This window comes from Sinocyclocheilus grahami, unplaced genomic scaffold (assembly GCF_001515645.1).
Source record: "Sinocyclocheilus grahami isolate Dianchi unplaced genomic scaffold, SAMN03320097.WGS_v1.1 scaffold588.1, whole genome shotgun sequence".
Lineage (NCBI taxonomy): Eukaryota > Metazoa > Chordata > Actinopteri > Cypriniformes > Cyprinidae > Sinocyclocheilus > Sinocyclocheilus grahami.
Window position 1 is genome coordinate 1,045,374 of NW_015505767.1, and position 19,085 is coordinate 1,064,458.

General features: G+C 38.7%; 1 protein-coding gene across 2 annotated transcripts in view; it reads right to left on the reverse strand.

Moving 5' to 3' along the window:
* Positions 1–1,748: 1,748 nt before the first annotated feature.
* The window catches only part of LOC107557069 (protein FAM53C-like), an 18,552-nt gene continuing 1,215 nt past the window's right edge, over positions 1,749–19,085 (reverse strand). Inside the window, exons 2-5 of one of the 2 annotated variants that reach the window (XM_016240381.1) lie at positions 14,855–15,057; positions 14,703–14,760; positions 12,406–13,250; positions 1,749–2,896 (exon numbers count right to left, since the gene is read on the reverse strand). In XM_016240381.1, coding sequence (XP_016095867.1) covers positions 2,624–2,896; positions 12,406–13,250; positions 14,703–14,709 — 1,125 coding nt within the window. In that variant the 5' untranslated portion in view covers positions 14,710–14,760; positions 14,855–15,057 and the 3' untranslated portion in view covers positions 1,749–2,623. The remainder of the gene's footprint in view (positions 2,897–12,405; positions 13,251–14,702; positions 14,761–14,854; positions 15,058–19,085) is intronic. The other variant, XM_016240382.1, reaches the window with a different exon arrangement.

Sequence of the window (19,085 nt, forward strand, 5' to 3'; positions counted from 1 at the left end):
GCTAAAATGATTTTGAAGACATATTAATATTTTTGTGTGTGTATTTTTTGGCTTTTTGGTGGTCTAGTTTGATTATCTGAATATGAACATTAGCTTCCTTATTTTACCTTTCAATACCTGCAGCAACTCATATAGTCAATCCTCATACACTGCATAAATAACAAGTTGTATGTTTATACCTTGTGAAATTTTGTCTAATTTGTACAATTTATAATTGTTTCAGGTCCCCCTGTAAGTCACGGAGGACTTTCTCAGCAACCTTGGGCTCAGAGATCCTGTCAGGGCCACTGCAAAAATCACTCTGAAGGCCTCCATAAAAGTTCCTGACGCTGCTGCTCCAGAATCTGCTGAGGTCAGAGAGAACCCAATCAAAGGCAAGACAGAGTTTACTTGACACGGTACTTTTTCAGAGCTGCCCTGGTCGCAGAGCTTCTTGTCCCGGCCTTCTTGTGTTTCTGTTGCTGCAACCCCAGAACCTGCAATGGTTTCAGAGCTCATAACAGCTACAGTTGCAAAGCTTCCCATCATGTGTGCCACGAAGATTCCTCTCATGATGGTGTTAAGATTCATGCCCAGGGCCATCCTTAGGGGGGTGCAACTGGTGCGGTTGCACCGGGCCCCGTGGCGAACGGACTGAGGGGGACCCCCCCTGCCCCCCGGGAATGCAATCGCGAACGGACTGAGGGGGAAAGGAATGCAATCGCAAACGGACCGAGGGGGCCCTGCGTCAGCTAAGGACGGCCCTGTTCATGCCACAGCTGCCAATGTTTCAGCCAAGGCTGCCTCAGCGTTTCCTGTCAGAAACTCAGTCAGAGCTTATGTCTAAAGCTGCTCCAATCGCAGAGCTCATCTCCCAACCTCCCTGGTCCCAGAGGTTCCTGCTAAAGCTGCTCTGGCCCTAGAGGTTTCTGTCTCGACTGCATCAGAAGATCCTCTCACGGCCCCAGTGTTTCCTGTCACTGGTGTGATTCCTCCATGAATATGTGCGTCACATTAAAACACAATGTTTGTGAAAATAAACATAAAATGTAATATTTTACTAGGAAAACATGATAATCTGGAAATATTAACAATTCCAATTATGCTTCCATTCTAAAGAGGTTAAGCCTCTCGTTTGACCATTTATATTTATCACTGTGTATGTTAATTTGAAAGATAAACTCACCAGGTAAGTAATACCAGGTAAGTAACATCTCAAAAAGGAGATACACTATGTGGCCCACCATTTACTATTTGAAGCCCAAAGTATCAAACAGCAAATTTGTTTTGGTGAGGAAATAAAAGGAGTTACCTGTACATTTATTAGAAACTAAAACAAAATATGTGATTGAAATCAAACTGTTTGAATAACTTAAAGTGACATGAGCAATTCAAATAAAATATATACAAAACGTGTCAACTCATATGGCATACAACTTACCTCAGCGGGGCATTTACCATTAAAAAACGTGACACTGCATTTTATAATGCGCCGGAGATCCCAGACAGTCATAATGTAAAACTAAATTATTTTACCTCTGTTGCCTTTATGTAATATTGCCACTGTGAAAATAAACAGCAGAAGGCAATAAAATCTTACTTTGATAAAGGAAATTAGAAACAGCAGTCCAACAGAATCAAGTCACTCATTTGCTTCTACCATTTTGTTAGCATGCTGCTAATTATTCCAGTTTTAGACAACTCATTGAGTTAATATTTCAACTCGCTGTAATTTCAAATAAAGTTTATTTTTTACATAAACTGAGTCTGAATTTATCACACATACAATTAAAAAAAAATCTCTAAATGACAGAAATAGCCTGTCTCCAACCTTCAAGCTACCATCTTTACACAACTTATTTGAACAAATACTCGCTGTACAATACAGTATAACAATGTGCCTTCAGAATACAGTGGTTGCTTTCATTGTTTCTTTCTAAATATCCCAAATACAGTGCATTAATAAATGTATACACATTTCAATTTCAGAGGAATGCATTGTACAGATAAAAAAAGAGAGAGACTGCAGAAAAAAAAAAACAGAACAACAGCTACAGTACACAATTCATTTCCTTGAGGAATCTTTTGATTAAGAGGAAGAAAAAAAACAGGCATCTTAAGGCTTATGTTGAATTTGATGGACCTTCGTCAGGAAGTATAAAGGTCTGCAGAGTAAATACTGCTATGTCATACTGCCCTTTTATATTTCAACGGAACAAAACACTGATATTTATAACCGTCATCCAAGAAAGTCTATTCTTACTATCAAAACGAGTCGAGGGGAAAGACGAGAAAAGAAAGAAGTGGGAAGCTGTTCGCCTCCAGTTCAGTTCTGTCAGTTTGAAGATGAATTCTAAGAGGACGTCCGATACACATAAAATTCCTTTATGAAATATTTGCATCCTTCAGAATGTCTCAGCAACTCATTCTGGAATGTACAATGTCAATGGGTCAGCGTCTGTGACTGCCTGCGTATGATAGTAGTCGGCATGTCTTCATTAATGGGCGTCTACGCCTGTGTGCCTCGTGCGAGGGCATCAGGGTTCCTGAGAGGCCTGCCAGTGTAAGGTAGCAGGTGGTGCAGAGAGAACTGAATGCTGGCGGTGGAGGTGAGGGGGGAAAGAAGATCTTCCCCGGATAACTTTCAGTTCTCCTCAATGAGGGTGATATCTAGTTCAGTACAATCCCTTTCAAACACACTAGTTTGTGCCCCGTCACGCTCTTCGGGGTCCTCCTCCTCTCTCTCCTCCTCCTCGTCACTTTCACTTAATGGCCCAATACTCGTCCTACCCAGGCCTTCAGCTGGTGAACATGAGCCTCTGAAGTCTCCAAAAAAAGGCTCAAGGCCCATACAGATGTCCCCGCCACAGGCCAGTCTGCCACGTTCCATGTAACTTAGAGGGTCTGTGCTTCGAGTCTAAAAAAACAAATAAATAAATAAAGTGACTTCAGTTTAGTGACAACAAAACACAGTTAAAGCAACAATTTAAGAGACGTCTAAGCTTCTCCTCACTACTTTTTGGTGCACAGTCATATATTTTAAGTGCTTTGGCCACATAAAATGACTTTAAGAGCAAGCAGAAGCCTCTGCATCAAACGGCTGTTTCTGTTGTGGATTGAACGTAAATGTTAGCATTAAAGGGATAGTTCACCCAAAAATGAAATTTTGATGTTTATCTGCTTACCCCCAGGGCATCCAAGATGTAGGTGACTTGTTTCTTCAGTAGAACACAAACAAAGATTTTTAACACAAACCCGTTGCAGTCTGTCAGTCTTATAATGGAGGTGAATGGGAATCACGGCTTTGAGAGTCAAAAAACATACACAAACAAAACCAAATTAAACCCTGCGGCTCGTGGCGATACATTGATGTGTAAAGACACAAAACGATCGGTCTGTGCAAGAAACTGAACAGTATTTATATCGTTTTTTACCTCTGATTCACGCAATATCCGAACTGTCCTGAGCACGTCCTCCTGAGTGCGTTCTCAACAGCAGGCGCGCGAGGCGTCTTCTTCTTGCTTTACGGTGGATTGCAGATTTATAAGTGCATTACTGCCACCTATCTCTCAAATGGACCATTGACACTCCTAATTGAGATTGTAGATAGAGTGTCAATGGTCCATTTGAGAGATAGGCGATCGTTTTGTGTCTTTACACATCAATGTATCATCACGAGCCGCAGGGTTTAATTTGGTTTTGTTTGTGTATGTTTTATGACTCTCAAAGCCGTGATGCCCATCCACGTCCATTATATGACTGACAGACTGCAACGGTCTGTGTTAAAAATCTTCGTTTGTGTTCTACTGAAGAAACAAGTCACCTACATCTTGGATGCCCTGGGGGTAAGCAGATAAACATCACATTTTCATTTTTGGGTGAACTATCTCTTTAAGGTGCTACAGCTAGCACCCACTTACCTGACTTTTTAATAAGGATTACTGGACATACACTACTGGTCAAAAGTTTGGGATCAGAACGATTTTTAAGGTTTTTTTTAATTTTTTTTATTTTTTTAAAAATATTTCTACTTGTTTTTTGGTCGAGCACCCAGTTGAGATCGATGTACGTGCTTTTGCCTGCTCTTCACTAAATATTATTATGTAAAATAAGGTTTCCTATTTTAATATACATTAAAATCTAATTTATTCCTGTGATGGTAAAGCTGAATTTTCAGCATCATTACTCCAGTCTAAAGTGTCATATGATCCTTCAGAAATCATTCTAATATGCATAATAATATTTAGTGAAGAGCAGGCAAAAGCACGTACATCGATCTCAACTGGGTGCTCGACCAAAAAACAAGTAGAAATATTTTAGACGCAAAGTCGGCAACACCAAAGCTCCAAAAGTATCAAAAAATTTATTTTTTAAAAAGACTGTCGCATAGCATATGTGACGTTTCGAGCTCGAAACGTCACATATGCTATGCGACAGTCTTTTTAAAAAATAAATTTTTTGATACTTTTGGAGCTTTGGTGTTGCCGACTTTGCGTCTAAAATATTTCTACTTGTTTTTTGGTCGAGCACCCAGTTGAGATCGATGTACGTGCTTTTGCCTGCTCTTCACTAAATATTATTATGTAAAATAAGGTTTCCTATTTTAATATACATTAAAATCTAATTTATTCCTGTGATGGTAAAGCTGAATTTTCAGCATCATTACTCCAGTCTAAAGTGTCATATGATCCTTCAGAAATCATTCTAATATGCTGATTTATTATCAGTGCTGGAAACTGTTGTGCTGCTTAATATTTGTTTGGAACCTGTGATACTTTTTTCAGGATTCTTGGATGAGTAAAAAGTTAAAAAGAAGAACATTTTATTAAAATAGAAATCTTATTTTAAAAATGTCTTATTTTTAGAAATCTAACAATATACTCTACCGTTCAAAAATTTGGGGTCAGTGAATTTTTATTCTTTCTTTTTTTGAAAGAAATAAAAAAATTTATTCAGCAAGGATGTGTTAAATTGTTAAGAAGTGATAGCAAATATTTATATTGTTAGAAAAGATTTATATTTTGAATAAATGCTGTTCTTTTAAACTTTTTATTCATCAAATAATCCTGAAAAAAGTATCGCAGTTTGCAAAAAAATATTTGGCAGCACAACTGTTGTCAACATTGATCATTCTAATAATAAATCAGCATATTAGAATGATTTTTTAAGGATCATGTGACACTTTATACTGGAGTAATGGCTGATGGAAATTCAGCTTTGCATCACAAAAATAAATTATATTTTAAAGGATATTAAAATAGAAACCATTATTTTATATTGTAATAACAGTTTTTTTCTGTATTTTTGATCAAATAAATGCAACCTTGATGAGCATAAGAGACTTTTTAGAAAACATTACAAGTCTTACTGATCCCAAAGTTTTGACCGGTAGTGTATGTCAGCACCTAATAAATTTTCAAGAGTCAGGTTGATAAGGTTTATAAGATCATTTTTATGCCCTTTGATAAAGTTTTCAGATGTGGTGGACTTTTGAAATAATAATAAAAGTCACATTTTATTTAAATTTTCCTCTAAATCAATAGATGACACAAAAACGCACTACAACACTTGGTAATTATATTGTTAGAAAAGATTTCATAAGACTGACATGACACCTTCATAATCATGACATGACACCTACATAATCATGACATGACACATGTCATGAATATGAAGGTTTTTTATGCATATTTATGACAACTGTCATTAAGTGTCATTCGCTCAGTTATGTCATTTTTAATGCAAATATGACATTATTTGACCTAACCCTACCCCTACCCTTACCCCTAACCATAGCCCATAACAAAGACATCTCAAACAATGTCATCTTTGCATAATAAATTACATAACTGAGCGAATGACACTTAATGACAGTTGTCATAAATATGCATAAAAAACCTTCATATTCATGACATGTGTCATGTCATGATTATGTAGGTGTCATGTCATGATTATGAAGGTGTCATGTCAGTCTTATGCACACCCCTTCAAGTAAAGTGTAACCCAACACTTTTCTAAACCTCCTTGTTTCTCTATGCACAAGGAAATTTGGCAAATCTTTGATGGGCAGAAACACAGAAAAGTCTATTCTAATAATAATATTGTTTTTTTAATCAAATGAAGAACCATTAAAATGGCCAAATATATTTTGAGTCAAATGTTTGATAATCTTCAATTTTGTTTAAGGTAATTAAATAAACAGATTTTTAATAACGGAAGCATATGTAAAAGTATGGTAGATGGGGTAAAAACAAAAAACTAAAGGCACAATATTTGACACCTTGATAAAAAGCTGGCTGGCTTTTTCAATAGTTGACATGACATTTTCAGTTCAAATGGTCAATATAATAAGCTGAGTGTCCAGTCCACCTTAGCTAATCACCATTTTTATAATGAAACCATCACACTTAATAATTTATTGTTACTACTAAAGCCATAATGAAAGCCAATAATTATGATTCTTTTATGGGATCTCCTTCAAATTGTGTGTGATGCTTTCAAAGTAGGGCTGTGAATCTTTGGGTAGACAGCATTCACGATTCATAGGTTTTCGATTGGATTCAAGATCTATTTTTGCAAATTAAGAATGATTCAATTAGATTCGATTCACAATTAAATTCGATTCGATTCGATTATAACGATTCGATTCTGCATTCTTTAAGTGCATTCACAGGATTATTTAAATGCTTCCCCTAAATTCTTTAAATGCTTAGTCAAGGGGCAAATTACACAGCAGCCTTTATGGTTAGAGAACCATAGGTTAGAGAAAAAAAACACTTTTGTCCATTGTTAGATGCTAGTTTAATGATGTATGGCATGACATGGCATATGTAAAAATTTATGTAAGCCTAGATTTTAAAGAAGAGCTTTAATTATATTAATAATAATACAGAATTGTATGTATGTACTGTATGTATGTACTATTATTATTATTTTTACAAGGAATTCTTTTCTTATCTCTTACTTTGAATTTGCAATAAGAAATCAAATACACTGCTGGACAATAATCAATCATTTGTAATCTATAGGCTCATTTTTTCATAATGGCAATTTTATCATTGTTTATCATATACTACAAACAGTTATTTCAATTTTCTGCTCAGAATTAGGTAAAAATAAATACTTTATAGTTTCTTTACTGTAATAAATTATGTCAATTAGCACTGCATCATTCATACATTTTATTTATTTATTGTGTTTGTCTTAACTAGGGGTGCTCCGATCAGGATTTTTGAGGCCGATCACCGAAAGCAGTATCTGCCGATTCGATCACCGATACCGATCTTTTTAAAGCCTTCTTTTTATCATGTAGAATTATTTATAGTGATGATCCAATCAAGATTTTTAGACATTTATTCAGGGCCTGAATTTCATTTTTGAAAATGAATTCTTCTCTTAGGTGACTCTTGTGAGAGGATTTTTTTTTTCATTTGAGGGGTGGAGGGGGGCATTTTTTAGACATTTTTCAAAAATCTATATTTATCTCACCTAAATGTTTGATCATGCACTGTATTTTAGTTTTTACAATCGTGTTATTGTTGCACGATCAGCGCAAGCCTGATTTTGTGAGCTGTATGTGAGGTTCACACCTAACCCTAACCCTTTTTAAAAGTGCATAATGATAACTTTTGACAATGTTTAATTCAGGTGTGAAAATAATTAATATCTATAGTGCATGAGCACAGAGATTTGAGATTGCACAGGACACAGTTTGAGTGAGAGGAGACATGTTTTAAGTGCGCGCACTCTCTCCGGGCGAGAGCTGCGTGTATCTGAGCGCGCGCGTCCGGTTCAGTGCGTGAGCAAAATAATATTATATTATATTATATTAATGTGCTTTCGCGCTACAATAATGCGCTCTCGACATTTGTCATTAAAATAAAGCCATAAATTAAAACTTACCATTGACAGAAACAGTCAGATCTACTGCCTTTTCTTTTGCATTTAAATCTTTATTACAAGCAATCCTGCGGTTCATAAAGAACTTTAATTAAGAATAATAAAATTATTGCCTTGTTTATCTAACAGTGCTCTTTTCCTTTAAACCTAGCCAAAAAGCCATAGCCTATGTGTTGACTGTGAAACACAGTAGACTTTAATTATATGAATTTATGGTGTAATTACTACATTTTTGTGTCAATGCATGATCATATTTACCGCAAACAATGCACTGTTACTTTAATGCAGCGCATGAGGCGCAGCAAAAATAGACTCGGTGCGGAAACGATTTCTGCACTGCTGCAGACGCACCGCTCCTAAACGCACTGCCAGATGTGTGCAGTGTGAACGCTTTAATCCGTTAACATGAGCGCGGAAAAAATACGCACCACATACGCACTGCAAACAAAGTAATGTGAACCTGGCGTTATGTGTGTGCCCTGCGAGTGTGCATGAGTGCACGGTCTCCAGGAGAGCACGCGAGCGTTGAATGGTTTAAACAATGGCAAGAATTAAAAAGAAAAAAATGCAATTTATAAACTTTAGTGACGATACGACACTGCCTCGATAGTACAAGTGACAATTCCTATTAATAGCTGCAGGCAGCAGGAATGCATGGACATTTATCATTGTCTATAGTGGCCGACCGATATATAGCCAAGGCCGATATATTGGCCGATATTTGACATTTTTTAAATATCAACAGACAAGTTTTTCTGTTTGTCCGATGCATTCGAGGCAGACTTTTATTTTGACGGCGCTGAGAACGGCAGTGCCTGAGGTGCACACAGTGCTCACATTTTCCCTCTTGTTCGCTGTTGTCGTTAACAGTTCTGTCTGTGGGAAGTCGTGGCCTAATGGTTAGAGAGTCGGACTCATTACCCAAAGGTTGTGGGTTTGGGGGAAGTCGTGGCCTAATGGTTAGAGAGTCGGACTCGTAACCCAAAGGTTGCGGGTTCAAGTCTCGTACCGTCAGGGATTGTAGGTGGGGGGAGTGAATGTACAGCGCTCTCTCCCACCTTCAATACCACGACTGAGGTGCCCTTGAGCAAGGCACCGAACCCCCAACTGCTCCCCGGGCGCCGCAGCATAAATGGCTGCCCACTGCTCCGGGTGTGTGTTCACGGTTTGTGTGTGTTCACTGCTGTGTGTGTGTGCACTTTGGATGGGTAAATGCAGAGCACTAATTCCGAGTATGGGTCACCATACTTGGCCACACGTCACTTCAAAGCCATAGCCTATGTGTTGACTGTGAAACACAGTAGACTTTAATTATATGAATTTATGGTGTAATTACTACATTTTTGTGTCAATGCATGATCATATTTACCGCAAACAATGCACTGTTACTTTAATGCAGCGCATGAGGCGCAGCAAAAATAGACTCGGTGCGGAAACGATTTCTGCACTGCTGCAGACGCACCGCTCCTAAACGCACTGCCAGACCGCAACCGTGTGTGCAGTGTGAACGCTTTAATCCGTTAACATGAGCGCGGAAAAAATACGCACCACATACGCACTGCAAACAAAGTAATGTGAACCTGGCGTTATGTGTGTGCCCTGCGAGTGTGCATGAGTGCACGGTCTCCAGGAGAGCACGCGAGCGTTGAATGGTTTAAACAATGGCAAGAATTAAAAAGAAAAAAATGCAATTTATAAACTTTAGTGACGATACGACACTGCCTCGATAGTACAAGTGACAATTCCTATTTCAACTGTGCAGCATGCAGCTCACTTATAGTGCAGACGCGATGTGATTTGAAGACATTTGCATTTTGAGAGAGAAAGAGAGCGGCGCGGTGATTCACTCACGCTGTTTGTGCAATTATGTCTCACCTAAAGCATTATAATTATTTCACCCGCGCCGGACAGAAACTGAGACGGCGCCGCTGCATGTCATGCCAAACCTCTCACGTGACGGCAGGCGCATCATCCGCTTGAGATCGGTTTTATGTGATCGGCCTTTTTAGAGACCGCCGATCAATCATCCCAAAGCGATTATCGGCCGATTGTATTCGGTAGCCAATCAATCGGAGCACCCCTAGTCTTAACGTTTCAGTTCATTCTGCTTTTTATTCTGCAGATATGCAGATATAGCCTGGCACGTCTATGAGCGCGAGATCACTTCTCTTTCAGTGCGAAAACTTCTTTATCTCAAAATAAAATGATAAAATGCTATAGTATTTAACTTTTCCTCTCCATCAGCGAATGATGATTCTGAAAGAAAACGCGCCCAGTGTCTCTTTGCTATAGCAACGACTGCTCAGGTAATGTCGTCGGTATGACCAAGAGCCATTGAGCTCTTATTTCAAGGTTGTTGTTAATGCTGTGGTTATTTTAACAGTTTCCTTCGTACACTCGGTTGAACGACATTGTTAAAACTAGTGGTCGACCGATATATCGCCAAGGCCGATATATTGGCCGATATTTGACATTTTTTAAATATCGGCATCGGCCGACAAGTTTTTCTGTTTGTCCGATGCATTCGAGGCGGACTTTCATTTTGACGGCGCTGAGAACGGCAGTGCCTGAGGTGCACACAGTGCTCACATTTTCCCTCTTGTTCGCTGTTGTCATTAACAGTTCTGTCTAAATACGGATAGAAGTCTGTCTAATAATCAGATAGAACGATTAAACAAAGGAATTAAAATGTATATAAAAAGTCTTATAACGATTGTTTTTATATTATTAGTAATAAAGGAAAACATTATAATACTTTCTTGTTTGCCGTCAGCATTTATATAATTTAAACAAATCTTTGAATGTCTAATAAACATCTAATTTCAAAAACCTTGTTTATACTGCATGATCGCGTATGCTCTGCGTGACGGTCGATCCATGTGAATGCTGACAGGAGGAGAGTTCAGCTTCACTTTTAACTCGTGATTTTAAATTATGCTGACCTTTATGCATTTGCCCACTGCCATATTCATGTCATTTTCACTGTGTGTTTGTAAAATGAGTGTTACCTTGGAAAAAACCTACCTTTACACCGAAAGCCATTGAAAAACTACAGAAAAGCAAAACTACTTCACTTTAGCATTACTGGCCACGAGTACTAAGGAGAGATCACACATCAGCAACTCAAAAAATGTGTCAGTGAGACGAACGGAGCGCAAGCGCAATCCTGTGACAGTCACTGCAGGCGGTAAACAGTGCAGTGCGTGAAGGAGAGATGCGAGGCACGAACACTGTTCAAGTCTCCATTAATTCGTGCTTGTAGTAATTCAATGTGTATATATTTTGAAAGCACTGAATCACTATAGAAAACGCGATTCATTCGATTCTTAGCGTTTTAAATCGATTACTGTCCGAAATCGGCGATTCATGTTTCAAGATCGATGCATTGCATCGTCAGGGTTTGTAATCGATGCATCGAGAAAACGAGTGAATCGTTACACCCCTATTTCAAAGTCTTACAAATATACAAAATATTTATATATTTTTTAATTAACATTTAAAGGTGCACTTAGCGATTTTTGTAAAAACACTTTTGACTACTGTGTCGGACAGAGTCCTAAAACAAACTCGCAGCCAATCAGCAGTAAGAGGCGTGTCTAGTAATGATAGGGAGACGAGAGTACTCAGTGAGTGCACAGGACGGATATTAGCAGATCAACTATAGAGAGAGATGGCAGATAAAAAAAGATTTCAGAGAAACAAAACATTAAAATGAAGGGTTACGATCAGGCAAGTGGTAGGACCAGTGTAAATATCGGAGCAGCTTCCAGCAGTGGAGAGAACTCGAGGAGCAGGAAGGCCTAGAATCGGATGCCGAGGTTGCTTTGTTTCTTCTTGATAGGTGAATTATGTTGATTTTGCCTTTTCACACAAGTTTTCGGTGTTGGCTTTTGCTTGAATATGCTGCCGCCGGCAGGCATAGCAGATTCCGCCATCGTCGCTGCCAGGGTTGTGTACGTACGTGTGGGGCGGAGTTATCAAAATAGGGGCGAGGTCCTGTTGGGGTATGGGCGTGTTTGTTTTGGTGCTTTCAAATATCAACATCGTTTCGCAAAAATCGCTTAGTGCGCCTTTAACTGAAAGTGAATTCTTTTATTTATCAAAACAGAATATAGTACAAACTTTGGTAGAGGTGTAAAATTTTTGTTAATTTTAAACAACAAACTACTTTTATCATGATTATATTTTATTCAAATGTGTTGTTCCATCAATGTTCAATTAAAAACTACAAATTTTTTTCTTTAATTATACAATATGGATTGCTTTATGAGTGTACTGTATGTATGCAGCTGAAGTTGGATAAACGTTTGAACTGAAACAGAATCAGGAAATCTGTATCAAATATCAATACCCAGCCCTACTTTGAATGCTATTTTTCATACCATATTTTATAATTTCTCCTTTTCTTTTGTACTGTCAACTGCCTCCTTTCCTTTTCCATTTCAAAGGCTCATGCTTTCAAAATAACATATTTTCATAACAGTAGCTGTAGTAACTGTATCTTCAGAATGGTAAGGAAGAGCATACCTGTGTCATTTTGGCAAAATCTAGCACAGGCCGTGCACATGGTCTGTCCGGATCCCTGCGGCGCTTTAGGCCAGGTTTGAGCAGGAGCAGGTCGCAGGGCTGAGAATGGCACCGTGGAAGTTGAGGAGGAAGAGCACGGCGCACCGAAGACGGAGTGCTGCAGGCGGACGAGGGCGAGGCGGGCACCACCGGAGGGTGAGATGTGATCTGCGGGGGCACTGGAGGTGGCGGCAAGAACTGGGCCGCAGCTTCACGGATGAGCACGGGAGAGAGGGAGAAGCGCCTCTGCGGTGGAGGCGGAGGGTTGAGCGGTGAGGGAGAGGAGGAGCATGAGGACGGCGACGGGAAGAAGCAGCAGCAGGCACCACCTCCGGCACCGTCACTCGGGTCCCAGGGGAAAGTCCATGGTAGTGGGGAATCTGGGGAAAGGGCCAGACTGAAAAATGTGGGGCTGGAAGAAGAATGCAGCGAGGAGTTGAGCGAGGAGCTGGGGGCACGCAGTGGACACGGCCCCCCCGCGCCCCCTCCACTGTGGCATCGGCGGTTCACTGGTGTCCAGACCTTGGAGGCGCTCGGCCGCCAGGTGTACCGGCAGCGTGAAAGGTCCTCTGGTACAGACAGCGAACGACAGTGGCGTTTGGGGGGTGGCGGGGGGGGAGGGGGAGGCCCGGGAAAAGACAGGTCCGTCACAGAGGTGCTAGGGGCGAGCGGACGGTTCAGGGCATCCCCCTCCGGCAGGTGGCTTTCTGGAGGACCCAGGGACACAGGGCCGGGGGGGAAGCTGGAGCTGAGCACCCCCTGCAGACTGGCCTTCGAAGTAGGGCAGAGCTGCCAGTAACTGCTCTCTGAAAGAGGACGGACAGAGTTTTAGGAGTTACTAACCTTCTGTGGTTATTTAGAAGATATTGGACTTTAGAGGTGGGCGTATTACGTCGTTTTTGTAGGTCCAAACCCAGAAACAAGCATTCTAGCACTTCCGGTTCCATAATCCTGAAGTCAATGTATTTTTTTTGGAACTGGTTTTTGGTTAAATGGCGGAAATGAGGTCTGAGGTTTACACAAGCTCAAGATATTTTTACGTTTTATTCTACAACAAGCTTTTACTTGCTAACAAGTGGCTAAATGGGACTACAGAGGTTGTCAGGGGCATTAAGCATAATCGAAATGAAGAGGTAACTATCAAAGAAAAAGTTTTATTTTTATGATTTTTTTTATATAAAGCCTGAAAGAGCCATCAGAAGCTCAATGGTGGTGACACTGAAATCATGTGACCATAGTGTAGTTCACTTCAACTTTTTACTTCTGGAGATTGTATTTAGGCTTCAAGATTCATAAACATTAGGTTAATTTGTGAAGATTATCATAATGAACAAAACATGTAAGAATCATACTGTTGCTGGTCACAGAGCTTATTTTCTGCAATAATCCAAAAGACAATGGAAAAATCAATTTTTGTCGAAGGAAACAGGGTGATGCTAACTTCCAGGTTGGCCTACAAAAATACATCAGCATTTGAAATTTGGACACAAATCAAAAATATTATTTATTACAAACGATAAATTGTAACAAATTATAAATCAGGTAGTTCTAGAAGAACCCAAACTGGTCCAAGTGGCATTATTCAGCAACTGTTAACAAGTACATGTCACATTACACACCATAATAACAAATCTTGATTTGTTTGGGACACGTTCTAATCTGTACGCTCATATTACTCCATGTTTCTTCGCTCTAATGTGCAATTAACATAAAGCAGTTACTCATAGTTACTAAAATTTTTCTCACAGCATTTTTGTAAAGCAATATCTATAGCATTTGACATTTCTACTACAGCATGGTATATGCTGTATACTATCCAAGGGGGCATATTTATGTTTATGCATATTATATAACATGCGCACACAATATATGTATTTGCATAATAATGATTTCCTGTATTCACTGCTGTTCAAAAGTTGGTCTGCAGTTATTTGAAATAAAACAAATCCATAAAGTATTAATTTCTTTCAAACTTTTAAACAGTAGTGTAAGTTTCAATTATGTAATTACATGGTTTACCTTGCATTTTTTAAACTAGCAGCTATTATTCAGAAAACCCATGATATGCCCCATACATAATTATTTTATGTTCAATTGAAACTCAGAATAACTGAGAAACTCTGCACTCCAAATTAAGGAGCTAAAGTACTTTAGTGTACAATTGTCTTTTTTTGTTGTTACTGAAAGGTAAAACATTAATGTGTACATTATTTAAATCAATGCTTGATTTCCAGATACTCAAGAGAAAAGTTACATACCAGGCATCAATCCATCTATGGGCCGGCTGGTTTCGGGGCTCTGATGATGAAGTAGAGACTGAAAGAAGTAAAGAGAAAAATGATTGCTTTAAGAGACAGACAAATGCTAAAGTGAAACAAATCTGTGCTGAGATCCACAACACAAGCTTTACCAGTTTGCTGTCCAGTGGTTGTTGTTGATGCTGGAACAACGTTGTTGTTTAACATTTAACGAAACCATGGCATGGCAAATTGGAGGAAGGAAAGGTGGGGAAAGAGGCTGATGTGCACTAGATAAAACTGAAGCACAGCCCACCAAACATCCAGGACACGCTGCTCGCTCAATGTCACTCAGGAACCATGATGACGTCTTCACCTGGGACACAAAAGAAGTCAAATTAAATATTAGCTATAGGTTTTATTATTTCTTATGATAAAAACATCCATATTTTATTTGGTCTTTAGATGGTCTTTTTGGACTTTTCAGTTGTTTTTGAGTCACAGTATGTTATCATGAATGCTTTTCACTCAAAGGTTCAAGAAAAATTTAATTTCTCATGATATGACCCCTTTAAATAAATGCACGTGAACACTAAATGACACATTTGGTTATTCTAAATTCAGGACAATACAAAATGGTGGAACAAAACAAACAAAAGTCAATGGTAAATGTTTAATAATAGCAGGTTCTCGTGCAAATCTCTCAAGTTACTTAGCTGCTGAAATTGTAAAAAAAAAATTATACAATTACCAAAACTGCGCATTATTCCTGATCTGCTCCGACAAAAAATGCTTTTTAATTTCCTGTCCCATTCAAAAAGGTGCAGCCCTACAGTTGTCATGTTTACAAGGAAGACTATAAATCCTTGAAAACAGTCATTCCTGTGTAACTAAACTTTGCAAGAGGATGCACAGAAAAAAGTTTTGCTTAATTCTTTCAGGTAGCATTTTTAGCAGTAGCTTAGCATAGATCATTGAATCTGATTAGACTGTTAGCATCTCGCTCAAAAATGACTGCAAGCAGGTGGTCACGTTGGTTATGTTGACGGAAGTTAGCCTATTTTCAGGCGCTGCGCAATATCATTGCGCCTGCTGCACCCATGGTACGGCAGCAAAGTTCCTTGATTATTACGCTGGAATGAGAGTATAGTTCCTAGCCATATCAGCCTAGAAAATAGCATCTTTTCATTTTCCGTCGGTCTTAGTACACGATGTAACTACAGAATAGTCAAGTTTTAAATAGGAAAAATATAGAAATGCTTTGGTCATTTTAGAGCGAGATGCTAACGGTCTAATCAGATTCAATGATCTATGCTAAGCTACAGCTAAAAGTGCTACCGCCAGACCCGGAGATCGGCTGAATGGATTCGAAAACGGTAAAACTCAACTGTTTAACTCTAGGGGAGTTGGAAAATGAGCCTATTTTCAAAAATAGTGGAGTGTTCCTTTAAAAGACTATACCAAATGCAGCCATCTCCATTCTGAAAAATCATTAAACACAGTCCTGCATAAAGTGGAAAAAAAAAACGATAATTTCACCTCCACTACTTTCATAGTACAAAAAATACTCTCTATAAAGCAGGCATGAGAGCAGTCTTTATTAACTATGCACTGCCTACAGCGAACATATAAAATTCCCTTTGATTAATAAGTGCTATACTCCAAAATTGCTGGCATCATACTTTTACACTGAAACAAACACAGAATTTCAGGTGGCTGACTTGCATGTATTCAAAGTACCGACAAAAAACACTGGAAAACAGGCTCGCAAAACCCCAAAATAAACAAAAGAACAGGATTTTTCTCCAAAGATTTTTAGAAACTGGCTTAATCTGGCAATTCATTTTTTGTAATCAGGTTAATGTGTTTATGATCTTACATGAACAGAATGTGACCAAATTCAACTTAATATTTCAATATTCTTGTGCTTTAAACGTGTTGTTGTTTATTTCTCTTTTGAAGTATCCTCAGATTATGGTTTAATTAGAGAAAGCGACTGAAGTTCTCGCTTTCCAAACCCCGCTAAGGACTATAACCCTGCAGGGCACAGGCCCAGTCTGCTAGTGGTCTCCCATTACAGCACACATGAATAGGGACTGCTTGGTGACAGGTGTCTGGGAGAGCAGCACAGTCAAGGAACCGGCTGTTCCGCTGGCCTGATGCCACTGTGGGAACTTCTACGAACACATCCTTCCCTGTCTGTGCTCAGGGACACATCGTCCAACGTGACTGTATTTATGTATGCTAGTGCACTTAAATCAGGGGTTTACAGGGGGCCACAAAAGAGTGCTGGGGGCCTTAGGAAAGTTTAAAGAAAAACAATAAATAAAAAATTTAAATTTTTTAATTTTCAACTAAATAATAGTAACTAAAGTAGTTATACATTATATATAGTAGGGGTGGGGGGGAAAAATCGATACAGCATAGTATCGCGATATTTTCCACGGCAATACTGTATCGATACACGGATGCCAAGTCTTTTATCATACTATTTGGTAGAATAATAAAATCAATTTCTTTACAATCCACTAGATGGTGGTGTTGAGTTTTTTTTTTCTGGTGAGGTCAGCTTGGTCACCTTTAGCATGCAGTAAGTTAGTAAAATAAAGAGGGCGGCATCGCGGAAAGTTGTCAGGTAAGCCCCGTCCGCGTTTAAATCGGATGTATGGACTTACTTCGGATTTGTAAACAAGGAGGGGATGCAAGTAGGGATGCACCGAAAATATAGGCTACAAATAATAATAATAATAATAATAATATATATGGCGTGCCGCGTCGTGCCCCGCAATGTTCAGCGCGCATGTTTCACTCTCCTCATCACTGCGCGGTTTGCCGCTCCACTCAATATTCCGATCTATGTTGTATTTCTCTTACTGTTATATATGTTCATATGCAATAAAAATAAATATATATAAATAAAAAATAAAAAAAATATTCCGCTCTATGAATGTGCGTTCCGCTCGTGTACCGCTCATGCTCACCGGAAAAGCAAAGTCCGCTCAAATAACGCGCTGACAGGAAATGTCTATGCAGTATAGGCCTACTTGTTCCGGTTTGCAGTAGCGCTACTGTGCTGTAACATGGTGTAGGCTAGTTCAGCTGTACTGGGCAATGCTGCTAAAATAATGCTACCTTCCGTGCTCTGTTCATATGCTCTGATAATAATAGCTTTGTAGGACTATACATTATTTGGATAATTAGTCAAAAAAAAAAAAAAACTTATATCTGATTCTGTTACATAGAAGTGAATAAAAATAATATATTGATATTTAATATTAAGGTAACACTTTTCAATAAGGTTATTATAAACACAAATACTAAAAATTAAAATTAAACTTAACTGCTTGAACTCTTTCATTTGATCTGGGTGTCTGTCTTTAAAGTGTTTTGTTAGTTTGGTGTGTTTCCTCGTTTTGAGATAGCCATATCTCAGTGCTTTTATGAAGAGAGAGTATCTGCGCACCTTTCGGATAGCGCATCAAGAACCGGGTTGACCGGGTACTCGGTACCACCGGTACTTAAAAAAACCTGGTACCGTAACGTTTTCATTTTTTTAGTACCGACTTGGTACCGAAGTACCGGGTCTTTTGACAACACTAGTCTGCACAACTTTTTAGAACAATTTCAAGTTGCACTGTTTAAAATACCTGTAGTAGCACAGCAGTGCATACCTGTTTACATGTAATTAAGGTGGACTAGATTAGACTGTAACACAAATAGTTGAGTTTGCCAGGTGCATACAACATGTATGACAGGTTTTCATGAAAGTGTTGGTCAGTTTGTCTGCTTGACAATTAGGGATGCAACGATTATAGATTTTGTTGGTATGATTATTGTCTGAGGAATAATCACGGTTTTACGATTATGACGATTATTATGAATTTATTCATTTCCCAACATTACTAATGTATAAAATCACATGAACACTCTTTAGATATTAAAGTGTTATTTATTGCTGGCTTTTGAAACAGAAATAACACAGTAACCAACAACACAGCAAAAAATTAAAATAGAAAAGACAAACAGAAGTCCATCTCTCCCACTGGAATTAAAAAAAGGTGACCTCTGCTCTGTAAACATCTATGACCGTATTTCTAAATTCATGATGATATTAATGTTTTAAATATACAATTTTGAATATAGAAATATTAAATGATTTAAATAACTGAAAAGATACTTTAAAAATGAAACAAACTGTCAGCAGGTGGCGGTAAGTCCCTGATTCTTATCACTGAATCATTCATTCAATTGATTCATTTGAACGTCTGATTCATTCCGGAATGAATCAGGTGACTGTCTTTATGAATGGGTAATCATGAATCACTGACTCACTAGATTCGTTTAAAAAAACAGTTCATTCATAAACGAAACACCGCTGTGTTTGAATGGAGATGCGCAGCGGCT